The sequence below is a fragment of the Phacochoerus africanus genome, chromosome 10 (assembly GCF_016906955.1).
Source record: "Phacochoerus africanus isolate WHEZ1 chromosome 10, ROS_Pafr_v1, whole genome shotgun sequence".
In the NCBI taxonomy this organism is placed as follows: Eukaryota; Metazoa; Chordata; class Mammalia; order Artiodactyla; family Suidae; genus Phacochoerus; species Phacochoerus africanus.
Window position 1 is genome coordinate 130,279,375 of NC_062553.1, and position 26,703 is coordinate 130,306,077.

Genomic DNA, 26,703 nt, shown 5'->3' on the forward strand with positions numbered 1-26,703 from the left:
TTGATAAAGTGATAAAGTTAATGATGAGCAAGTATCATATTTTATTATCTTTAAAAGCTTTTTATGGTGGAAATGCTATGGCATTCAGATGCTGGCTTCATGTCAGTTGCTTAATTGCTGAGTGCTCAAGTTAATTAACTTCTTCATTTCCACATCTATAAAAAGGAACACAACATAGCTTCTTAATAATTGCTAGCTGCCGTGCATATACCACCCTTTCAGTTTCTTCTTACCCCTTCTTTTATTTTCGACGTGTGGTGTTGTTGAAATGATGATGCTGTCTGCTGAAGAGCCCTGGTGTTCTAACATGGATGGCCAAAGAGCAAGTTTCATCAGGATCCTGTGCAGTAATGCCAGAATATCTGCATTATATGTACCCTCACAATCCTGGCTCTGTGACTATGAAAACTCCTAGCTGATTTAGTCATTACCCTTGGTGCATACTAGGCAAGGGTCCTGTTACTGTTCTTTGGTGCAATTTATAAATATTGCATTTGGAGTGGATAAGCAATGAGATCCTGCTCCATAGCACAAGGAACTGTATCGAGTCACTGGTGATGGAACATGATGGAGGATAATGTGAAAAAAGAATGTGTGTGTGTGTATAAACATATGTATATATGGATGTATGGGTGTATAACTGGGTCATTTTGCTGTACCGCGGAAATTGATAGAACAGGGTAAATCAACTATAATAGAAAAAAATTAAAGCCTAATTTAAAAAAAGATTCATAAGTATATGCCCAAGAAGCACCTTTTATCGAACTTGTAATATATCATTTTTCTTAGGAAACAAATCTATCTGGTGTTAAAACAATATATGAAAACAAGTTAACGTGGCCAAGAAATGTTCTTGGTTCCTTGGTTGCTTCAAGTGGATGTTGAAATTAAAACAAATGAAGCCACATCATTTTTTGGAGCAATTGTTGCTCTTGATGGGACAAGTGCAGACACAGCTATTACCAAACATTTGGAATCAGCTGAAGAAGTTATGTTAAGAAAATGAGAAGTCTGCAAGCCAGCTGAAAGGTAGAGAAGGAAATGGACAACCTAGGAGACATTGGGTAACGTAAAATGCTTTAAAAATTTTTGAAAGTTTGGGATAGGACCTGACTTTTTCATCTCTGTGATTGCACCTCAGTGTATAACCCCAGCCGTTGATGTCTTTAGTCAATTATTGGTTATCATTCTCCTTCATTTTGAACCTAAAGAGGCATCCAATTTATCTTAAGTGCAGGCCGACAATGGGACTGTTAAGAGGAAGTCGAAATGTTGCTTGATAAGTTAAAATCTAATCTCTGGTGAAGAGTGATTGATGTACCAGTTCATTCATTCCATACCTGTGGTGTGTCTGCTCTGTGCAGTGGCTGCAGGAAAGAGAACTTGCATTCCAATAGGGAGATAACATTTAGATGCAAATAATAATGAAACTGTGGAGGAGGGGAGATGAATGTCATAAGAAATGCAAAGGGCTCTAAGAGTTAAAGGGGGCAGGATATTTGTTCGATTTGGCCTAAGCCTGCGTATGCATAGAATTTTGCCAGGAGGGAGTGGCGTGGGAAACTAGTCTAGACGGAGGGTGAATTTTGGGGGTAGAAAGTTCAGAGCGTGTCTGAAAATGACGTGCAGGTATATCTGCAGTGGTTTCCTTAGGACGTACAAGCAGCTGAACAGGAGGGGGATATCGGGGTTCATCAATGGAGAGTCTTCATCATCCCATTAAAAGACCCGGGTTCATCCAAGAGGTTGTTGGAAGCTATTGAAGCCTTTGGGAAGAGCAGTGAATGACCAGATCACCACCACCATAGGAAAGTCACTCTGATTGTGAAATGTATTCATTGGAGAGAGAGTGAATGGAGGCAGAAGGTTATCGTGCTCTTGCCGATGACTAAGGCCAGCTGATGAAAGCGACCTCAGCAGCACAATGCACACATCTAGGCAGCAGAGAGGAACGGGAGGAGTAAAGATGACTCATGCTTCAAATCTGATTCATGGGGAGAATAATAGCATCATTAACGAGGGGCCAGGAGGAGGAGAATTTGGGAAATCAGATCATATGCGGCTTTGAACGTGTTGATTAGGGTGCTAATGCTAATAATCACTGGGCACTTATTTGCAGGCACCATTCTACGTGTTTTACATGCATGATCTCATTTATTCCTCGGAGCAAGCTCAGCGCTTTTAAACAGTTTGCCAGAGTTTACACTGCCAGTCTGCGGTAGTGTCAGGATCCAGTTCCCGGGAGCCTCTTTCCAGAGCGCAGTTTATTAAGCCCTGATAAAATGCCTGTACTGAAAGGCATGGGGCCCGGAAGGCGAGGCCAGAAGGGCATTAAGAGAGGAGGAAAGACAGATGAAATAAAAGGTGGACGGCATCATCAGGGAAGCTTGGAGCATTCCCAGGAAAGACCACAGAGAGTCAGAGACTTTCAGAAAACCGAAGGTGGGGGTTTCAGAAAAATCAAAGAGGAGAGAGCGATCCGAGACAACCCATTTAGATGTAGTGGCCAAAAGAGCATTCGTGGCCCTAAAAGCACGTTCAGAAACGTGGTGACGTCTGCGCTCCATTGGTGTCGGGTTGGAGGAGTAATTTCTGAGAAAGTGGGAGCAGCAGAGGTGCGCTTTGGGGAGCTTGCCAGTGGGAAGGGGAGGGACATGGCATTGCATCACCAGTCACCAGAGCATAGGACTCCTGAGAAAGAGTTTTCAAGGCTGGGCTGGGGAGTGGGGGGCACTTACTTGAGTGCCTCTCAGAAGGGAGACAGATTTAAGATAACAGCCAGATCAGGCTTCTTCCTGTGGAAAGAGAAAATGAGATGCGATACATGGATATGAGATTTGTATCCTATGAGTGGGGAAGAATAGGAAGACGTCACAAAGAACAAGGCAAGAGGTGTGTGAGGAGATGCGGCGGGGGGGGGGGGGGGGGGGGGTGGTACTTCAACCCTCAATGCAAAGAAAACCAAAGGCACTCACTCATAGTTGATAATCTTGACTTTCTTAGAAAATTGAGAAAGCTAGGCAGTTAGCAACTGAGGCAGGTTCGGATTCCGGTCAAAGACAACTACAAGGGTTGCCACATGGTACTGAGATTCTGGCCGAGATTAAATGGCAGGGCTTTTTAATCGACCTCGTTGCCAAGATTCTGTGACTTTCTTTTGCAGTGTTTGGCGGTCTGGCAGTCAGGCACCCAGCTGGCAGCATGTATTCAAGGTGAAGAGGTGGAGGATGCTCGTGAACCTGTCTTAGAATTAACTAAATGCTGAGGAGCGCCAGGCATGTGCTTGTTTTTAAAGCTGCTTGGCACGTGGTTGGGTGCAGGTTATCCTCGACAGACAGAGCTGAGTAGAGACTCAAGGAAAAGGAGGGAGAATAGGGGTGGGGGCAGGAATATGGGGGTCACGAGGGATGCACATCAGGGGGCTCGGTGTGGGGGAAAGGCAGTCAGGTTATCAGTGTTGGAGACGTTGGAACCGGCAGAGTGCGGGGCGTGGTGCTCCTGCTACCTGACTGTGAGGAATGGACGTGAGGATGTGAGACGCAGAAGTTAGAGGGTCTCTGTAGTGGGTGTGGTTGGAAGAAGGAGCTGCCGTCCAGGTGCAGATTCCAAAAGGATCCAGGCATGTCCTGCAAACCCACCAAACATGAAAAAAGGAGGAGTTGTTAGAAATAAATAACCAACACTTGCAAAGGCAGGGGATTACTGAGTTATATATAGTCTTAGGTGACTTACAGAAATGACCATCAACATCTCATTGATAACGTGGCATATGTTAGAGGGGTGTTGAAAGGAAGACCTAACTTATCAGGAAATATATGTGGAATCAGATGGGAAATCTTGAATGCTCCTATTCATCAGTATTTTACCTGTCGTCTGTACTGAATGTAAATTGTAGTTTGATGTACCATATTTTTATAATGCTAGGTCCTTTTTTTGATTTTTTGTTGTTAATGTTTTTGTTACCGTGTGGTTGATTTACAATGATGTGCCAGTTTCTGCTGTGCAGCAAAATAACCCGATCATACGTATATGACAGTATATACACACCACTATATATACACACATTCCTCTTCTTCGAGTAACTTCCATCATGGTCCAGCCCGAGAGATTGGATGGGTCCCTTGTTATTGAACTCATATATCTGTGTTAGCCATATAGTATTGATGTGTCCACCAAAGTAGACAAAATATTGTTCTGTCATTTGAGTTTTAACCATTTCTAAAAATGTTTGTTATGAAATATTTCAAAAACTCATGTAGAATAGAGTAAGCAGTATGCCTTGTAGCAGAGTTCTGGGGCAGACTTGAGAAATTCTGAATCCCATTTCTATTCTGCCACTAACTTCCCATATGAATTTGAACAAATTACCTAATTTTCTAGTATCAAGTTTACTCATCAATAAAATATTGTGATAAATAATAGTGATTTCCTAACTCAGGAAGTTAACTGAAGTATTAAGCAAGATATAAAGATACATTTTTGAAAGATAAAACCTTAAGCAAATACAGAGAATGGATTTATTATTATTGGAGTTTCTAAATGTCGAATCAAAACAGACTCTAAGGACAACTTTGATTGAAGTAAATTCTGGACTTAACTTCCGTTTTAAAAGGCTGATTTTAGTTATTGATATGCTATCATGAGGTCTGAACCTACATTTCAGGGTGACTAATCCATTTCATAAATGTGATAGAGGATTTAGTCAGACAATGAAATGCTTTTACTAGCAGATATAGCAACAGAAAGTAGACGCTTTCAATGGGCTTTGTGTTCTAAATTCAGAATGATGACTGGTCTGTAAAAAAAAAATCTGGGAAAAACTACAAAGAGAAGGACACCGTTTTGGTCGTCTTGCCGCCCCCCCCCCACCGGCCCGTTTCTGAATATCCTGGTCTTGGCTCTCTGCCCTTTCTTCTGCCAACCGTAATGCTCTGGGCTTTGTTGTAGCTCCCGGCAAGTCCTGGGCTATGAAAGAACTCTTATTAAAATATATTTCTCCTATTCTGTTAATCTACAGATTAACAATGACGTTCCCAAAATAAAGCGTGGTGTTCCTCGCTGAGGAGGCCCCTAAGGGGAAGCTTAGTTAACAGGCCTGTGGCAGACCTTAGGAGACACTGATTTATTGTTACCTTAAAAAAAAAATCGATAAATTAAATGAAGAACCAACCAACCAAAAAAAAAAAAGTGATGTGGGTGTTCTTAGAGGAAAATTACTCTACAAACACATTCAAGTTTATAGGGATGAAATGCCAAAATTGTAAGTCGAAATAGCTTCCATGGGAGTGGCTTCTTGGATCCCTTGAGAACATGGGCAGTCTTGGGACGTGTTTTCTCCCCAGAAATGAGAGCTGCTACGTGCCTTGGGAGATGTCACCAGTGACTAGTAACCCCCACAATGTAAACAAACATCAGCAGGAAATAAATATGGGTAGGGCAGGGTTCTAGAAGCATGCCTTCCTTCTAGAAAAGTATCACGCCTTCCCATGCTAGTGGGTTGTTTGATTTTTTTTTTTTTTAATTTTTCTTTTTTTCAGGACGAAAGGGGACCGGGTAACTTGCCTTCTGTCACAGAAACCTTTAGTTTCAGAGGCAGAGTCTCTCCCGGACAAATGGATTTCCTTGTTGGCTGTCTCAGTAACGTTAGGAAGTCAAGGGACTCTGTGCTCTTGCTGCAGTTATTGGTTGCTTTCCCCGGACGGACAGGCTTGTCTGGGGACCAGCTCGGCAGAGAGTTTCGAGTTACCAGATTTAGGCAAGCCTCCCGAGGAGCCGGAGGAGGAGCGGCAGCCCAGCCGCAGAGGCCAAAGCAGCAGCGCCTTTAAGCCCTGCAAGCCGCTGCGGCTCTGATTGGCTGGCTGGTTCAGCTGCTTCCCTGGAACAAAGGTCAAAGTGGACTGCGGTGTTAAAGTCAAGAGGCTGCGATCGAATCGCACTGCTCAAGTTTGCAGGCTGAGAGCCGCAGGACGCTGGCTGACGGCAGCCCAAGTTGCCTACCCCCGCCCGCGGCGGTGGCGGTGGCAACGGCAGCGGTGAGGTGCCGCCTCACGCCCCAAGCCCAGCTCAGCCACGGTGAGCCGCCGAGCAGCCGCTCACCCGTCCAGACCAACTTTGGCGCGGAAGAGACAGTTGTGAGGGTCCCTTGCAAACTGCCAGACAAGGATGGCTTGTGAAATCATGCCTCTGCAAAGGTAGTATTCTTTCCTCTTCGGGTCTTTTTTTCTGGTCTGTGTTTTCTGCGTGGTATAAAACCATGTTAACTTGGCCACCACTTGGCATCTTTCGGTAATAGGCTGCAAGCTGTGTTGGGTCCGTTGGACAAAATGTTCTTTCCTAAGACCACAGAAATGCAAATATTCTCTTGCCTCTTTTACTGATATTTATGCCCACCGTCTTATCTTTTATTCTTCGTCTGTTCAGTTGTTTCCTTCCTCGAAAGAAAGTCAATGTAAGAAAGTAGCCTTGACACTTGAAGAAATGCAGAAACTGAAGACGGCATTGAGCAGGTTTAAAATAAAGCTGAATCAGCATTCTAGCAATTTTGGGGAAGCTGTGGCGAGGATGTCCATAGGCTAGAAACCTTTTCAAAATGCATCTTAGGAGCCCTGTCTTCTGGAGTTCAGATCTAGGCAAGGACTTTCTATCAATAAGTACTTTATAGTACATGGACATAAATGTTAAGGATATTATTTCTCCATGAATAATTCCAGATAGGTTTATTACACAAATGACACCCTAAAAAAAAAAAGCAGATCTGTAAGAATGATTGAGTACAAGGCTCTGTTTTGTTCGTTAATGATTATAATGTGGATTGCGGAGGGTGGGGTAGAGGAGTTTTACCAAGGCAGAAAAAAGGTAAATTTAAGCAAAGGGCTTGTTAAAAAGAACACTGCTTGCTGGTGAACGAATACGTGAATAAGGTATCCAGGAATGTTGAAGCTGGAAGTCACCTCCGTGGTGACCAAGTCCAGCCCTCCAGTTTCATGGCAGGAAAACTGAGGCTTGGAAGAAGTCCGAGTTGCCCAAGGTCACGTTTTAGGATTTTTAAAATCACTTTTGCCAATGTGATTATCCTGTTTTAACTGCAGCTGCTCTTCGTGCAGTGGCATTTGATCCCATATAAATGCTTCCTTTAAGGAAACTATATAGAGGGTTTTAGTCGTAAAAGTGATTATGAAAGTCAAATAATAAAAAATATGGTTTATCTATAAGATTGGAAAAACCTAGATAAAAGTGAGTTTTAAAAACCATGTCACCAGTATTTTCCCGGATGTTCATGTTTTAACAGCCAGAGTAAGGTAAACAAAAATGTACTGTTTGTTTGCAAATAGTTCCTGCAGGCGTGCCCTGCAAGATAAAACAGTGCAGTTATTTTTCTTGCCCTGTAGTGACAAGTGCACTGTAATGAGAACTTGACGGAGGTGTCCCCAGGATTCCTTTTCTAAAATTGACACCCCAGTGGAGCAGAAAGTGAATTATGGATAAATCTGAAGTTTTTCTCTATTAATTTGGTGGCAAAATCCACATGCTGGAAACTTGCAAGGGACCAGAAACTAATGTACACTTTTTGGAACCTTGACTTGGTTTCCAACTTTAACATTGGGGACTTTTTTTCTGATGATGTCAGGTTTCAAGTGTCTTAAGCAAGCCTTTTCTAGATAAGTGTATTAGCTGTATCACTGAACTCTGTAATAAGCTTGCTCAATGACAGAATAGCTGTTAAGAAGAAAATGGATTTTTATTCGGCTAAATATTGTTTAGGGAGCTAAGCTGATGAAAGCTAAAATAGAATCAGCTTAGTTGCCTCCAAAATTATTTTGCCCTGACAGTCCTGCTTAGTAAACATATGAAAGAGGAATACTTTGAATTTGCATTAAAAAATGCGGATAGGTGCATTTGCTGTTTCCCTGTCTCTGGAGGATTGAAACTGATTGATAACCTTGCCGCCTTCACATCCAGCCTGTGCCTGCCTTGGATTATAAACCTCTTGAAGGCAAGGAGTGGGTAGGTGTGTGTGTTTCTCGTCATGAAGGATCTCTTGTGAATTTAAGTGCCTATGCAGAAAAATTTCCTCTTCCTGTATGCAATTGCTTCTTCCAATCCCAGTTCAGTATCTTTGGCTAAGGATTTCTGTGACTCTCTGGGAAAGATGACAGGTGCCAGCCACCCCCAGTGTTATCCCGCTGGAGCAGGAAGGTCGCAGAGCCTTGTGGTAAACACGCTCTGTTCTGTTTAAGGGCACGGAGGGGCTGGAAACTGAATTAAAAGCAGACGAGTGAAAGAAAAGCTTTAGATACCACTTAAAGAAACTCATGCTCATTGTATTAAGCAAAGAGGGCAATCCTTCTTTGCTTGTATGCGAATTACCTGGGGGACTTATTTTTCAAATCAGCTTCTTCCTGCTGCCTGCCTTCCCTCGACTTAACTGAATCTGCATCTAGGTGTGACAGGGAAAGTACCAACACGGTAACAAGCTTCCTGAAAGCAAGTCTGGTACAACTGGTTCACACACTCAGACAAACACTGATCTAAATTCTGGTTAATGATTACAGCTTGTATCAAGCCACTGACAGCAGGTACCTGTAGGATTCTAACACTGCGCTGTTCCGTGTCCCCAAATAACATCAGCACCTTATGTGAGGGTTTTTATGTTTTGTTTTGTTTTGTTTTGTTTTTTATAATGGATGCTTTCGTTTACTACATGGTCGGTGTTACCTGGTAAAACGAAACACACAGTGTTTTTTCCTATTTCCTTTATGACCAAAGTCGACTCTTGCACTGCCATTGACCCTGTGGGAATTAAGGCGTAACCTCTGCTTCAGGAAGGCCACAGGCCAGTGAGGATGCAGACACATTACTAGACAATTACAGTACGTGTGGTGATTTCAGTAATGGATGGTATAATTAGCATAATAATAGAGGGTGCCCGCATGGATAGTATAACCCTATGTGTTATTTAACCTCATGTAGGCACGTGATCTTATGAGAGGGCATGTTTGTACCCAGTGTCTGCTTAGTTTATAATTCCCATGAGTGACTTGTTAGCCTTTCTTAGAGTATTGTGAAAGTAGGTAGACGATCAATTTGTTACTGCTGATCTGTCGCGAAGATAAGAGTAACAGATGAGGTCGAAGGCGAAGAGCGAAATAAAATGCTTTGGTTGCCTTTAAGGTCCTTTGCCATCTGTTTACCACTTAAGGTAATCTGCAGACTGTCCAGGATGGAAGGGACTATGTGGAAACTCGGGATCTTTAGGAAAAAACTGCAGAGGCAGAATGTTTAAAATGTGACCCTCTGTAGGTAAATACCTTCGTCCTTAAAGTTCACTTCGAATGGCTTAAATTAATGATGGGATCTTATATATCTATTGGGGCCGTTAAAGTATCCCAGTTACTTTTAAAAATACTGAAACAGGTATGTGTTAATTCTTATATTTAATGATAAAACTCAATATACTGTAGGGCATTGTATAGGTAGTCTTGCCAACTGAAAAAGCTCCCCCAAAGAAAGAAAATAATCATAGAAATAAATAGAGAAACTGTATTAAGACGTGCAATAAAGTTGTCTCACCTACTAAATGTACCTCCTATCACTAAAGAGACAGTCTGTTTTATTAGATTCCAGGCTTTATGTATGCCGTAGTCTCTTTGCATGATTTATGTTCCACTGGATGTCTTTCCTTGGGTCCGTAGGTAAAGGGTTTCTATTGTATGTATAGAAAGTAAGCTAAGAAATAAAGTCTTCCCTCACTCTATGTCTATGGCAAAACTCTCAACTTTACAGCAGTATTTTGATTTGCCGGGTGAACTTTCAATAGTCACTCGCTCTTTTTATATCCGCAAAGACGGACAGTGGAGGATGAAGTTAAAAGCACTAATGATTAATCAAGATTCCTTTGGTTTTAATGCATCGGCATCTGTTTTCACATGTTTAACATCCTTTTTCTCCCCTTGGTGTCTTTGTTTCAGTGGGAAACTGAGATTAATGATATCTGCATAACCCTCTTTTTCATTTCTTCATCAAGCCCACTATGATGGTGAAATACACCAGAATTCCAAATTGCAGTGGCTCTTTAATAGGATTTATAGCAACAGGGGTAATTAACAAGTATTAGCACCAACATGGGAAAATTTCACTGTATCTTCTGATCGGCAGGATTCACCCGGTCTTCCCAAGTACTAGCCTTTAGAATATTCTTTGCCAACAAGTAAACATTGCTAACAGGGGGCTGCTGGGGGACTTAACCAGGGAGCAGCCCAGCTAATGACGGGCTTCCTCGTAGTCTTCTGCGTGATGTTAGAGAGCCCTCTACTGCTTGTGGGGACACCTTCAGTGAAGTGATCGATAAAGCCATGTGGTTGAGAACTCGTTGGCTCCTTGATAGCACTCCCTGCCCTGCGCACCTTCCCCCTCCACACACACAGTCTAAGAGGGAATTAGAAGCTCCCTCACCTCAAGGCTGGGTTAACCCTTCCAGGGTTGAGTGTCTGAATTTAGACTTCATCGCCAGTAGGGTCTGTATGTATAGTGACAAGTCATTGAGACCAAGTAAGATCTCTGTGGCCCTATTCTCACAGGAAGGTTGCAGTACCTCTGGCGTTTAAATATTTGCTAATTACTCCAAATAAAGAGGATAGTGAACTAAGGTGAGGATAGTCTTAAATTTAAAGAGATCATCCTGACTAAACCATTGAAAAAAGGAGAGAGAGACGTTAGGAAGTCAGCACAGGACAGTCGGGAAAGGAATGGGAAGGTGCGACACCTGCCAAAAACATTTCCAGGCACTGAGAGCCAGCTGTCCATGTGGATTTGGGCAGGTCACTTTCCTCATCTTAAAATGGGATGGTAATACCTCCCATACCACCTTAGAGGGGAAATTTTATGATTAAAGAATATGACAGTTCTTTGTAAATGACCAAGCTATTCCCAAGTAACGACTAGTAGTAGTGTTTTGCTCTTCTTTTGGTTTCGTTATTCTTACCCTGGCACCATCTTTCCATTTCTTGACGCAGGAATGTTTAATGCAGTTAAGGTGATGGCCTTTCCGTGGCATTGGACGAATGTTAGAAAATGACCTAAAGCCTGATTTGGGGGAAGAGCTGCTGGAAATAGCATAGCATCGAGTTTCGGGAAACTCTCAGAACTTTTTACCCTGTTTTTTCCTGTGATGCTTATATATTTATGTGCCGATCAACATGAATTGCCAAAGAAACGGTTCATAATGTATAAAACCTTTTAACCAGAAGTATTTTCTTCAGTAATAGTTTTTTAAAAAAAGAATTCAATGAAGTTTATTATATCATACAACCTAATGTTAGAACGTTTCCGTCTCAAACCCTCAGACCCCCCTCCCCCCACCTGTTAATAGCTTTGCTGAGATGTAATTGACATACCGTGCAGTTCACCTACTTATGTGATCCAGTGATTCATATGTTGACGCTCTCATCCCCCAGTATGATCCTATTTGGAGGTGAGACCTTTGGGAGGTAATTAGGTTTGGATGAGGTCATGGAGCTCCCATGATGGGATCGGCGCGCCCTTACAGGCCGGTGAAGGGAACAGCACATTCTCCCCACCCACCCACCCCCACCCCTGTGGGAGGTACAGCAAGAAGGTGGCAGTCTGCAAGCCAGGGAGACCTCTCGGCAGCACCTGACCATGCTGGCACCCTGGTCTCAGACTTCCAGTCCCTCCAACTGTGCGAAATAAATGTTCCCATTGCTTAAGCCACCCAACCTGTGGTATCATGTTCTCACAGCCCAGACTGAATCTCAGCAACCCTCAAGCTCGCATCGCAGCTCTAGGCAGCCACGTTCAGTCTCTATGGATTTGCCTCTTCTGGACACTACATTCTAACGTTGCACAGATCATCAAGAAACCAGATGTGGAAACTGATTTTATTTCTTGCATTAAAAAAAAAGATATATTGGTAGGGAAAAATGGGGAAAAGGGTTATAAATAATAATAGGAAGCCCTAGGAGTCGATTTTTTAAATTAAGTTATCCAAGTAAAGAATAAAAATAGTGCTCAGAGAGGGGAGAGACCCAGGATACTTTTTATAAAACCTACAAGGTTTAGGGTCAGGAAAACATGGTATCTTGTCATCAAATGTAAGAATAAAAATCGGAAAACTCAAACTGAATGGAAATAAGAACAAAGAACTGAACTGCTTTTCTTGGATCACGTGGAATGGAACCAGAGTGCTAGGAAAAGTTCAGAAGCATTTAGAAAAAGCGAACGACGACACATCCGTGATTTTGCTGCCTGGAAAAGGACAACGGGAAGAAACGTAACTTCGCTGGCCAGGTGCACACCACCTCTGCAACTGAAATCAGGAGCCCGAGCCAGCCAGCAGAGACCATTGATAAACTGTGTTTGTTGTGGTTTCGTAGGACCGTCGTTCACTTTTCAACTCCTTAACTCGGTGAAAACGCAAGTGCCCCCCCCATCTCAGTTCCTCTAGTGGCCCCTGCCCGGCAGCCCCACTACGTCCACAGCGCTCCCCACGCATCTCCTCCTGCCTCCACATAGCCCCTTCCTTTGCTGGCAAGTTCTTCTCTTGTCTGTTATCTTTCTCCTAATAATGCCAGCATGACCCCCAGGGTCACCCACATCCCCGAAGCTCACCTACCCTGCCTGTTGGGCACCACGCTTTGGAGTGTAAGGGCCCTGGCTTCCACAGACCTGCCGTTGAATCTCCGCCCTGCCTGGCCCCGTGACCTTGAACCAGGTGCTTAACCCAAGATGTATTTTTCTTATCGGAAACCTCTGATGAGTAATATGCCTTCCTCCAAAGATGTCACAGAGAACTGACTGAGATATTGTGCATGAAGCTCTCAGCCCAAAGCCTGGCTTGTTAGGGTCAGCGCTCAGTACATGGTAGCCGTGGACCCCCCCTTTTCATCATTCTGATCAGATGTCATGTTTCCTAGGAACTCTGGGAAGGCTGAGCCCCTGTCTTAACAGCCTGTGTATCTCCAGCATCTGTCACAGGCTCCGATGAGTAGTGGACCCTCCAACAAGGCCGAGGGAGCACCTGCACGTGGTGATGCATGTTCCATCGTGGGCAGACGTCACCCTGTGGTTGCCCATCCTCCCAAAAACCCGTGTAAAGTCACGGCAGTGTAGAAACAAGTGCTGGCCTCTTCTTTCTGTGCAGAGCCCTCCTCTGGCAGAGGGAGGGTTTCTTAGGGGGAAGGTGACCGGGTCAGGTGCATCGCTTTCTGCACATTTTTGTCTGCCTGAAGAAATCCACATTCCGAGTTTAGGGACTTAGGAAAGTATATATCTGTTAAATAAAAACGATATTAACAAGCCATTAAGAATGTTATAATGAAGGTAATGAGGGAAAGAAGTTGGTAAAAATGGTTTACATTTCCTCCTTCCCTTCTGCAGGCATCTCCATGTTATACGTGTTACGTTTTATCGAAGTATAGTTGATTTACGTGTTATGATCATCTCTGCTGTACAGCAGTGATTCAGCTCTGCAGATACATGTCCAATTTTTTCAGATGCTTTTCCTAAATAGAATATCACAGTATGTCAGATAAGGGTTCTGGGGGCTACACAGCACGTCCCCGCTGGCCCATCATTACATGTACCTCGGTGTGCAGAGGCCAATCAATCCCAAACCCCCAGTCCATCCCTCCCGGCTCCCACTGTCCCCTCTGGTAACTCTAAGTGTGTTGTCAAAGTCTATGAGTCCATTTCTGGTGGGGTTTTGTTTTTTGTTTTGTTTTTTTGTTTGTTTGTTTTTTTGTCTTAGCAACTAAAGTTTAGAAAACATTTTAACTTGGCTTGCTAATGTTCTAAAAATGTTCTCTCATCCGCTAAGATCAACCCCCCAAAAAAGAAAGTTGCTCTATTTTACATTCAAAATGACTGCCTCCCTAAGGTGCTCTTTCTATGTCTATAATAATGATAAACAGCACCTCTGAGCAAGAATCCCCAAGACAAGTGAAAGCTTCCAGCTGCCTTGAAAATAGTTCTGTGACTGAACCAAGAATTTCTTTAAGCTCCACACAAACCTTTGGGCTTGCAATGAAGTGCAATAATTTTCTTTTCCTGCTCTCAAGCCAGAACAAACAGATAAAGCGTGTGACGGGGCCCTATTCAAACATGGCCTTGCCCGGACATACCCTTTCCTGGGTTCACTGTACCCTGCAGAAAGTACAGTGTTTCTATCACTGGCACAATAGCAGAGCTCCCACCTCTAACTGTGCAGTTTGGAGAAAATCATTTTTCTTTTCTAAATAAGGATGGGAGAAACCCCATAGCACACTTGCAATTCCGTTCAGTTTTGAGTAGCAGAGAACAAGATCACTTGAAATAATCAACATACGGATATCTGAGCAGGCTTCTAGCTGGCAAAATTCACTTTGCAAATTAGAAACCGTGCCTGTTGTCAAAATAGGCAATCACACACTAGTGTCAGCACTCAGCATGGTCTTGATGATGCTAATTTTATTCCACAGCCACTGACTGAGCACCCAGAATGTTCTAGGTACCTTGGTAGGTGACGGGGGGGGGGGGGGGGGGGGGGACAGATCCAGGAGGTGAGGCAGGCATCAGAAGTCGGGAATCTCAGTGCCGTGTGCTAAGCACTGGCTCGTGGCTGTCAACCGAGTGTTCAGAGCCTGGCGGGAGAAAGGCGCGCCCCTTCTCAGTGTCCCAGACCAGATGACATCTGAGCTGAGAGATGAAGTATTTACCAGGCAGAAAGAGGTGGAGGAAGCATTTAAGATTGAGGGAACAGCACGTACAGACGGAGTTACGCAAGTGCAGGGAGAGGCCAACCGCGGCGCGCTGCCCTGAGCTGGAGGACTCTTGTGTGCCGGGTTTAGACATCTGGGTTTTACCCCCGAGACAGAGGGGATGCAGGAGAGGCTTTTAGGTTTGGACAATAAACCTGGTGGGAGTGAGTACTGAGGATAAACGGCTCTAAGTGGCGGGGAAACAGAGCATTGTACCCGTGAGAGACATATCGAGGCAGTGGAAGTGGAAAGATCAGATTCAGGAGACTTGTCTCTTTCTGAGATACAATCAGTACGGTTTGGTGATTGACCACGTGGAGGGGTGACGGATAAACTCTTGTTAAGAACAGTTGACCTGTTAAGGCAAATGAAATACTGTAACAGGAATGAATATTCTGCCCCGTGACTTCTAAACATCTCCAGCCAGGATCCCCTGTGAGACTCTGGGCCGTGTGCCAGCCCATGGGTGATAATGGACCCTCTGACCCTCTCGCTGTAGTGAGAGACGCGAAAGAGACAGAACGTAAGGCACCCACCCCTCCCTGCTCAGAAACTTTGTTCCCCTTGCCCGACAGGCGCACACCTTCACCTTCTCCAGTTCCCTAGAGATTGAAAGGTGTTTATCAGAAGGGCGTCCAGGGATGGAACTAGCTGGGTAGAGGGAGTGAAAGAATAAGATGCTCCCAAGGTCCCTCCAAGTATATAATTCTTTGAATCAGAAAGACACTGCAGAGTTCCCATTGTGGCCCAGAGGGTTAAGAACCCAACCTAATAATGCATAGTGTCCGTGAGGATGCGAATTCAATCCCTGGCCTTATTCGATGAGTTAAGGACCTGGCGTTGCCGCAAATTGGAGTGTAGGTTGAAAATGCAGCTCCAATCCAGTGTTGCTGTGGCTCTGGTTAGGCTAGCAGCTGCAGCTCCGACTTGACCCCAAAGCCTGGGAACAGCCATAAACCACAGGTGTGGCTGGAAAAACAATCAAAGACAGAAAATGCAGGTGATAAAGAATGTCGCAGGGGTAATCCAAAGAGACCATGTGTCCCTGAGTCGTCTTCTTGATACCATCGTGTGGCACGAGCAGGCCAAGCATATTTAAGAGAGACCTGGAATCTTCCATCAGCTCCCTGTCAGTCATCTACCTGCAGCTACATCCTCACGGCCACCGCTGTGCGTACCTGGACCCGCTTCCTCTCTCAGTTTCTCTGCCATCCAGGCTCAACAAAATCTGCACTTCAGTGGCCCAGAGCTGGTCCTGCCCGGGGAGCGGAGAGGGGAAGAGTGTTTTCTCTCTGTCCTGTGAGAGGGTAGATCTCCAGCCAGCCAGCCGTGTTCCTTGAGTGTTAATTATGCATCAAGCAAGGAGGATGTGTTTTCATGACCTATTCATGGTCATAAAACCAACTGAGCAAAATGTGACCAGTATTTTATATAACTTCATCTAAGTGAAATAGAACAAAATGGAAAATATCCGAAGTGAGAATAATTTCATGGAAGGTGCATCCCTCTTACGTGCATTTATCAGTATGTAACATGTCTTTCTCTCTGGATCGTGGCCCAAAGTTTTTCAAGACACTCTGTCTGGACTGCTTATTGAGGATAGTTTGTTGGAACGAGAGGTTAGTACAGGCCTGGAAATCACATCCCCATGTCAGGATGGGACATCCATTCTAGTCTTAGCACCTCTACAAATGAACTCTCAGAGCACAGCCTTTTTGTAAGAGGGAGACGCTTTGGTTAGGCAGGCTCTTCGCTCTGGGTTTGGAGGAAAAAAACTTTTTTCCTTCTTAAGGCCGCGCTTGTGGCACATGGACGTTCCAGGCTCCAGGTCGAATTGGAGCTGCAGCTGTGGCCTATACCACAGTGACACCAACCTATGCCACAGCTTTCGGCAAAGCCGGATCCTTAACCCATTGAGCCAAGTGAAGAATCCAACCCTCATCTTCCCGGACACTGTGTCAGGTTCTTAAGCTGCTGAGCCACAACGGGAACTCCAAAAAAATAAGTTTTAATAGATGTGTTAGTTTCGTATCACCGCTATAACAAAGGGCCACAAATGGGGAGCCTAGAACAATAGAAAGGTATCATCTCGTCTCAGCGTTCTGGAGACCAGAAGTGCCAACTTAACACGTAGGTGGGGCAGTGCTGCCTCTGAAGATGCCAGGGAATCAGCTATCCCAGCATCTCTCTTTGTGTCTGGTGGGTCCTGGACTTGAGACAGCACAACGCCAGTCTGTACATGGCGCATTCCCTGCGTGCATGTCCCCTCTGTCCAGATACCCTCCCTTTATAGGGCGCTGGTCATACCGAATCAGGGCCACTCTAGTGACTTCACCTCTCCATAGACCCTGTTTTCAAATAGGTCACATTCTGAGTTTCTGGGAGCTAGGATTCAAACATATCTTTTCGAGGGAACACAATTCAGTCCATAAGAATCTATTTCCCATTTCCCATTTCCACTAAGCAATCAAGAAAATGGTAGACCTATTTTCCTGTCTTAATTGGGGCGGGGGGGAAGTTCTCAAATTTTTGAAATCTATTTGTTTTGCTTTCAAAGCACAGGGCCTCTTCAGATGCGCTGAAATCTCTTGTCCTGCGAACATGGACCGCTTCAGTCCTTGGCATTGAGACTTTGGTCAGGAAAATCTATTTGCTCTTGAACTTCAGTTCGTCTTTATTTCTGCCGGCTAAGCGTTGCCTTCTCAGTTACAACATCCGAGTAATAAAACTGTAAACAAAGTTGCTTGGGTGTGTCATCAAAAACATCTACAAAAATGTCCCCCTTCACATTACAGTGGCACTCGACTACGAACGGATCTGAAAACGTTCACGTTTGTTTTCCAAAAGGAAGGGGGAGATGGTTTTTTGCCATTTTCTTGAACGGGGCTGAACCAAACATCTGAGTGGCAAAGCGCCAGCTGCTACATCACACTCACACACACACACACACACACACACACACACACACCCCGGAGAGGGCGATAAATGTTGTAAACAGAGGTTCTACATGCTCGTGCCTGAGACTGTGGATAACTCGAAAATGCTCAAGGGTGGCCCTTTATATTTTGCAGAGGAAGGAAGGAAAGGGAAGGCGCGAATTTCGCTCACCTCATCATTCTTGAAGAAAACTCACCTAAGAAAATTCTTCTTATTAACACCTGCTGTTGCAGCACGAGGGAAAAATCTGAGTTCCAGAAAAAATGTTTACTTCATTCTTTTCATTTTGTCCTTTCCCTTGTCCCTCCCTCTCTCTCTCCCACCTTTGCTCTTTGTGCTTTTCTCACCACCAAGAGATGGTTTTTCTAGTTTTTTTCCAACAAATGGAACCAAATCCTTGGCATTTACCCATTTTGCTGTACTTTTTGGTACCCAAGAACACTTACAAACTATCTCTTCTCGCTCAGATCGCTGGAAAACGTAGTTAAAAGTGTGTAGCTAGGAGTTCCCGTCGTGGCTTAGTGGTTAATGAATCCGACTAGGAACCATGAGGTTGCAGGTTCGATCCCTGGCCTTGCTCGGTGGGTTAAGAATCCAGTGCTGCCATGAGCTGTGGTGTAGGTTGCAGACACGGCTCGGATCCTGTGTTGCTGTGGCTGTGGTGTAGGCTGGCAGCTACAGCTCCGATTCGACTTCTAGCCTGGGAACCTCCATATGCCGCGGGAACAGCCCAAGAGATGGCAAAAAGACAAAAAAAAAAAAAGTGTGTAGCTAAATATGCAGATTGTGTTCACTGGGGGGTAGCCAGCCACATTAACCAATTAGAAGGTTGGACTCATTGGACCATGTATCAGGGTGGTTCAAAAGGGGATTGAGCGGGACTGGTGGTTTGATCCAGTAATTGAGGGTCCGTTCTGAATACCTCACTCTGGGACGTCTCCCAACAGTATTTGGTTTTTCTTAGACGGAGAAAATGCCATGCTCTTCTGATTTCAGTTAGCTTGCTGTGTGATTAAATCGACGCATTGCCTTCTGTGGCTTCCCTTTAGAAGTGAGCACAGCTCATAAAGAGATTGTAAGTCGAGGTGTCATCCATTGAGATGCATTTATCAGTGTTGAGCCGCATAAACAAATAAGCTGGATGCCCCCGAACCCTCACACCTTTGTTACCTGGCTTCTCAATTGTAGCCTCTTAGATTCAGGCTGCTACTTGGGTCTTTGCATAAATGTTCTTCCACCAGCAGCAGTTTTGAGAGACCATAAGGCCACAGGTCTGAGGATATTAAGCACCCAATACATGAGGTGATTGCCCAAATCTCTCAATGGATTTGAACTTAAAAAAAAAAAAAAAAGCCAACTCATTGGCTACTTAAGCTTGACTGTGATTCAGGGTCAGCAAACAGGAAATGATTAAAACATGGGGCTCATTCTAGTAACCAGGGAGGAAAGTGAATGAATGCCAAGTCGCTACCGTTTGTCATTGGTTTCATCTCATGACACACACCCGGCGTCTCTTTCTCGGGACATGAGCTTCCTTTTGAAACTTGGAAATGCGTCTGAATGAATTCGCCATTTAAAGTGTAGGCAAGAAAATTATGACTCCGTTAATAGCATTGGAGATGCCTGAGATGGACGTAAAGCTAGAAACAGGTGTAAGTAACTTCTATAAACAGCTGTTTGGGGGCATGTAACGATAGTCCAGTATTCCTTTTGCACACATAGACATGGTGATTGTTAAAAATGTTTTGGATTCGGGTGTGTGAATTTTATGGGAAAGTTTATTTTCTCCATTCTGTTTGGAGGAATCATCCTTGGCCGTTTTTCCTTTAAAGTGTCCTTAAAAGCAGTGTATGAAATGGATTTTTAGAATTAATTGAGCTAATCAATTTGAAATCAATGCTTTGGTTGTCTCAGAATTTATCCTGTTGTCAAGATGATATTACTAAACCTCAGGGAAAAGTACTTTTAGGAGAGGGCCAAAAGAAATATGCTAATTATCAAAATTAATGATTCATCCTCATTTTCTTTTCCATTTATGTTGGTCTTCTTGGGTACCAGGCACAAACTGCTGCCCTGTGGACGGCCACTGACGAAGTAAAATCTAATACTGAGCCTGTTGCGTTTTATTTAAATTTCAGGATGTACATTTTCTTTGGGGGAACACCTAAACCTGCTCAAAATTCAGGGACGTAGCCAACTTAAGGATTTCCGATTTTGTCTTTCGTTGACAAATGTACTTTGTGCAAATGCAGCCTGAAAAATATTTACTCGTAATCATAACTGGTGTTTCTGTCAAGAGACATTCTCGACATAGTGCCGGTCCATTGTAATAAATTAATCACTCTCAGGCATACGGCATTGTGAATGGACTCTGACTAAGGTCACTGTGGAGCTGCTCTAATCAGAAGCATGACATGGAGCTTATAAAGCCCACAAGATCTTATTAAGGGCTGGGCTGGAATGAGGACTGTTTCATCCTACCATATTTGGACATTGAAGGCAAGGCAGCGAACCGCAAAAGTGGAGTAACTTGGAATATGGCAGTTAGCACATCACTCGCCACGTGACCTGGATAAGTTATGTGTCCGCCCTGAGCCTGCTGTTCTCAAGTGAGGGGCAGGTACCCGTAGGGTTACACGAGATCATGAATGTCAAGGACCTGAAAGTAGCCAGCTGATGAATAAACGTGCGTGAGAAAGAGAGTGTAAAGGAAGAACAGACTGATTTTTGATACTCTGTAGCCTACAAGGAAGGTTTCATGCACAGACAAAAAAGTCTTAGCCAAAGCACGTGCATAGCTGGAGTCAGAAATCTATAGCAGCAAATCCCCCCGAGCACTTCTAAATTCTAAGAAAACCAGTTGTATTGCGACTTGAATGTTCACGAAAGTACCCGTGTTCATTTTGATTATAATGTGTTGCATGTCAGAGTTAAGGATCTATTCTAGGCAAAAAAAGCTTTTAGTACAGTGCACATTTTATAGCACATGGAGGCAATTTTCCTATAATAATATTAGTATAGGTTTTTTTGTTGCCGCCTTTTTGCATTGTGTGGTTCATACTGGGTACTTTTTGACACCAAAACCTTGATGAGGAAACAAACCCAATTCTAAGATTTTTGTAACTTGTTAGGTGTTTTTAAGGACTACGTTGAAGTCAGTGTGTAAGCTCCTTGTGTCACTGTGTAAGCCCTTTGGCTTAAAGTAGTCGCTGCTCCTGTAATGTCTCCCAAGACACCTGCACGTTTCCCAGGTGTTAGCACCTGCAACTGGTCAAGCGTTGCGCTCGGCCCATCAACATCAGAGTCAATAATAAAGCTCAGCTATCGCTTAACCCTCACTTGGGAAGAATTGGCACTGTCAACTACAAACCTTAAAATCTTAGGCAACATAAGCAGTAGAATGGCTAAGTGATGCTGAAATTGGAGACCAAAATCATGAGAGACTGAAAAATAGTGTTTCAAATTTTATGTGCCATCTTTCAACTAAAATGTTGAGACCTCTTCTACTTCCAAAACAGACTTTGTGTGTCTGTGTGTGTGTGTATGTGTGTGTTACACTATTACCTGTAAGATTTGGGGTGATGGCCAGAATAATATTGTCACTTGAAGCAAACTTGCCTCTTTTCATCAGCGATGCTTGTGGTCTAGCACAGAGGTACACAAAGAAAATATATTTCCTCATTTTATCTAATACTTTTCACCTCTGCTTGAATCTGTTTAATGATGTACATAATTAACATGAAGGGCTACTTAGTCATACATTAAGGGGAGTGGCCGCTTAAAAGCAAATTTTATATGTGTGCGTAATCAAGAAAGTTCAGAGAACATTCCAATAGACACTAAAGGGGTGAGACTCATTCTTTGTTTTTGAGTTCATTTATTAGGGAAAAAATAAACATGTTAAAGAAGGGAAAAATATTTTCCTACAGTTATATTTTATATTTTAATTGATTGCTTTTATATCAAGCTTCATACTGCTTCTGTGTTGTTTGAGGAACCTAAGTTCTTTTTATAATTTCATGTATGTCCTGTCATGTTACCTACCCACGTTAACACTCTGGGTAACTACAGAAGGCAGAGAGCCTGAGTGTTCTTTATGATGTGCTTTTTCATTGCTAGGGAGTCATTCCTGAAGTGGCTTCCACTTAGCAGGGAAATGTTGTTGGCTGTTTCTTACTTTCATCATCATGTTAATAAGCTGTAATGAGCTTCATTAAGATCATTGAGTATGTAATCATTTTAAGGGTTTATGTGCAATATATGAGTACTTGGATTGGGCTTCTGGAATAAGGTGGTAAAATCCTTCCTCTTGAAAATGGGATGTGAATTGCTTTTGCCCTGGGCTACTCTTGAAAGAAACCTCTCTTGACCGTCTCCCTGGAAGAAGTACTTGACCTTGGCTAGGTCCAAGGTAGAGTATATTTTACTCATTTTAATCCGTGATGAGATGAGCTCTAATGTATTGAAACAAAATTAGTGATAGGTGGGACAGAGTTTTAGTAAAATTGACATGTTCTGACATTAATTGAAATTAACACAAATTTTATTTTCTTTTTAGTTCACAGGAAGATGAAAGACCGATGTCACCTTTCTATTTGAGGTATTTATTTGATTTTTATTGGTCTGTTGTAGGGACTGGAGGAGGGTTAAGGCTTCTTGGGGTTTATTTGCCCACGTTAATGCTTTTCGATAGAATATTCTCTATTGTGGCAAACTAAGCTCATTGGAATCCCTCACCGTAAAGTTCATGCTATGTTTTTCTTCTCTTGTGTTTAAGAAATCTTGAAATTTAATATAGTTGAAAAGACTACATACAATCTTTGGTTTTAAATTCAGAGGTATCAAGGTAGACATTTTAATTTCAAAAGCTGCCTGATGATTAGGCTGTCACCTAAATTTAAAAATCTCTGCGTTGCCCTGGTGGTGCAGTGGGTTAAGGATCCAGCATTGTTAACTGCCGTGGCTTGAGTTGCTGCTGGGGTGTGGGTTCGATACCTGGCCCCAGAACTTCCCCATGTGGAAGATGCAGCCAAAAAGAACAAAATGAAATAAAATAAATTGAAAACTTAAACATCTCAGAGTGCCCTTCATGGCTCAGAGGTAATGATCCCAACTGGTATCCGTGACTTGGGTTCAATCCCTGGCCTCACTCCGTGTTTAAGGATCTGGCATTGCCTCGAGTAGTGATGTCGTTTGCAGATGTGCCTCGGATCCTGCGCTGCTGTGGCTGTGGTGTAGGCTGGCAGCTACAGCTCCGATTTGAGCCCTAGCCTGGGAACTTCCATATATCACGGGTGTGGCCCTTAAAAATAAAATAAATTTTAAAAAAATTAAAATCTCGGTTCTCCTTGTACATGCAGGTGGGAAGGACTCTGAACACAGAGCTCACTACTGAAGGAGTCTTGGGTTAGATTAGATCCTTTCCTATATCGTAGTGGCGTGTGAACCTCCTATCTAGCAAGTTCCTGGAGTTCAGGACGATGCCCTGAAGTCTATAAAGCCGGAATGACAACTATTAAAACAGGTTCAAAGTAGCTATTAGGTGTAATCACTTCCCTCCAGACTAAAAAGTTATCGTATTGATGCGATTTTTTTCCCTGAACCACCCCACTTAGGTAATAACCCAGAGACAGGTTTTTCTTTCTTACTGCATCTCTTTCCTCACTGCCTTCCCACTTCAAAGGCTTAGAAAATATACTTGAAAATAATACGATCATCTAACTTCAGGTTTCCTCTGCTGAGGTGTCTTGTGTTGTTTTGTTTTTTTACCTTTCCTCGACTTGGAATTCTGCTTTTTAAAAAGCCGCATCAGGATGCGAGATACATATTTTGTTCGTTTATGCGTGTGGTTTGTTGCAGTGCTGTCCGGGTTAGATTTAGACTTTAATGCAAGCCCCATAGTTCAGAAGTGTGTCCTACGACGTCAGGTCTGGCCAAGTAACTTGCTGTGCAGTGGTGTTCTGCCCTTTGGTGACTTGAAGCTCGTTGCATAATCACTTTGTGGCGAGAGAGGGAACATTGGAGGTTTCAGTTTGAGGCAACACGGTGGTCCATTTGATTCAGGCTGCTCTCCTGCCAACCACATCAGCATTTTCTGGTTCATAGGCCATCTCAACTGTGCAATTACTGTAAACACATGAGGAGTTTGTTGCTGAGTACACGGTGACTCTTGTATTCGTTGTGTAAATACACACAGTAATCTCAAACAGGTGATTGTCATCTATTCATGGAAATTAAGTTTTACACAGTGCAGAAGACTGCAGGACCAGATTGTGGCAGCTAATGAGAACTCTTCTCTGAATGACTTACGTCGCTGACTCTCTGTGACATCAGACTGTATTTTACATAGCGTTGGATTTCGTGTTTTTAACCACTGTTTTAAAAAGCAGGAGGGGGAGTTCCCGTCGTGGTGCAGTGGTTAACGAATCCGACTAGGAACCATGAGGTTGCGGGTTTGGCCCCTGTCCTTGCTCACTGGGTCAAGGATCCGGCGCTGCCATGAGCTGTGGTGTAGGTTGCAGATGCGGCTCAGATCCCATGTTGCTGGGGTTCTGGTAGCTACAGCTCCAATTCGATCCCTAGCCTGGAAACCTCCATATGCCGCGGGAGCAGCCCCAGAAAAGACAATAAGTAAATACATACATACATACATACATAGCAGATGGGGGAGTTCCTGCTGTGACTCAGAGGGTTAAGGACCCAACATGGTCTCTGTGAGGATGCGGGTTTGATCCCTGATCTCACTCAGTGGATTAAGGATCCAGCGTTGCCCGAAGCTGAGGTGTAGGTCACAGATAGGCTCAGATCCATTGTTGGTGTGGCTGTGGTGTAGCCCTCAGCTGCAGCTCTGATTCAACCCCTAGCCTGAGAACGTCCTTATGCCACAGGTGTGGCCACAAAAATAAAAATAAAATAAGTGTAAGAAGCAGATGGGGAAAGTGGGCTTATACATCATAAGTCCTCAAGAACACATAATTACATTTTAGAGGGTGATAAGTTTTGTAATTACCTAAATTAATACTGTAGTCTTGAGAGAGAAATAGTAGCGACCATTCTATACCTGCCACCATCCCATGTGTCAAGTTTATTGCAGCTGCGGTGGCTCAAACAGTGGGTGTCCTTGCTCCCCAGGTGCTCATTCGAGATTATCCCCCCTGCTGAACTGGTGAGAGAAGCGAAAGGGAAGGACAGGTTATGCCAAACCATTAGCTTGACTGCCACGGAATAACCATGAACCGAGACACTTCAGGTGAAGAACGCCCCTGGCACAGATGCCCAGACCCTGGCCTTTTTCATAGTCTAGGCTGGAAGCCCAGAAAAGGAGCCCCTCCCCCAGTTGCTCAGATTAGCGTGAAAGCAGCCTGCTTATAGGCGTTCCTCCGTGCCACACTCGGCCTCTTATTGTCTGAATTCTTTGGCCTGGCACCCATCACATCTGGTTGGGATTTGTCGCTCATTCTATTTCTGTTGGTCTGAAGTGGCTGCAAGCCCAGGTTTTGATGGCGGTGTTTACTTCCCCGGGGACTCGGGTTCCGGACCTCCGTCTGGCCCTCCTCTTCTACCTGCTCCCATCTCTCTACACGCCCCTCCTTATGGGCCAGTATCAGGTCCTGTCCTCATCCCTCCCATCTGACCTCGATCCCTGCATTTCTGCGTCTTTCCAAATCCCTGGGTCACCTGTAGCACTTGTGCACCGAGAGCCTGTCTTTGCCTGTGCGTCATGAAAATTCTGAATGTGCGCTTAGGGCTACGTACCTGTAACCAATCTTACTCACTGGGCTCTGAACAGCTCACCTGGCCTCTAGAGGTGGCTCCTCGCTTCCCAACACTTGTCATCCGCCCTAAGCCTCCTCTGCTTTCCCCTTCTCATTTTGTGCTTCCCTGTGCCCCTGAGATGAACAGTCTTTATCAGTTTCAGCCCTACTTTCAAGATCCATGGTGCAAATTGAAGCTACATCACTCTTGTAGCAGCTTTGGAACTGCTTAAAGTCAGTTGCAGTATTTCATATGTTTTCTGATTTTCCTAAATCAGTAACATCAGTTAGATTTACTTCTAAATTAGCTGTATGGTGCACAAACGAGTTCTTTAGGATTTTGTTCATTTTCTTATTTCTAGAATCTAAGAAGAATCAATTTTATGATTTTTTTTTTTTGTCTTTTTAGGGCTGCGCCCATGGCACATGGAGGTTCCCAGGCTGGGGGTCAGATCAGAGCTGTTGCTGCCAGCCTACGCCAGAGCCACCGCAATGGCAGATCCGAGCCACAGCTCAGGTCAACACCAAATCCTTAACCCACTGAGCGAGGCCAGGGGTCAAACCCACGACCTTATGGTTCCTAGTTGGATTTCTCTCTGCTGTGCCAAGACGGGAACTCCATTATGAAAATCTTTTAACTGCAGAATTTATGTTGAAGCAAAAAAATTTGCTTTCAGTAACTTCAGCTTTAAATAGACATGGAATCTAGTCATACCACTCCTGTCTTGATACATAGAAAAATCCCTGCTATCTCATCTTTAGATAGCTTTGGGGAGATTACCTTTCCAAACAACTCGTGCTAGAAGTTTGTATGTTTTGTATTTTTTTTTTGGTAATATTAATTAAATTTTAATGATTTTTCTCCTTAGGCATAATGTATGTTCTCTAAATTATCATTTTGAGGTAAAAAGCTCTTATTATCAGATGTGATAGTATGGAGAAATGTGTCACATCACACATTGCATTTGCAAACCTGTTTTAGGCTACTGACGAAAAAAGCAGAACAAACAGACAGGATGTTTATTTAATTATCTATTTGTTTTTGTTTTTGTTTTCCCCAAGATGATAACGTCACTAGATATTTTGGGTGTCTTTAGACACAGATTATTATCTATTTAAAATTTTTTTCCTTATCCTTTTAGATGAGAATGGTATTTATTTTTTTTTTCTTGTTTTATTATTTTAGTTTTTTTCCACTGTACAGCATGGGGACCAAGTTACTCTTACATGTATACATTTTTTCCCCCCACCCTTTGTTC

At 43.7% G+C, this 26,703-nt stretch overlaps 1 protein-coding gene across 8 annotated transcripts in view; it reads left to right on the forward strand.

The window, feature by feature from the left end:
- Positions 1–26,703, forward strand: part of FAM13A (family with sequence similarity 13 member A) — a 325,535-nt gene that overhangs the window by 217,039 nt on the left and 81,793 nt on the right. For 6 of the 8 annotated variants that reach the window (XM_047799215.1, XM_047799220.1, XM_047799218.1 and 3 more), the window contains one exon: positions 22,249–22,290. In XM_047799215.1, the coding sequence (XP_047655171.1) occupies positions 22,249–22,290 (42 nt within the window). Of the gene's footprint in view, positions 1–5,458; positions 6,192–22,248; positions 22,291–26,703 lie in introns of those variants that run through there. The other 2 variants (XM_047799222.1, XM_047799223.1) reach the window with 1 other exon arrangement.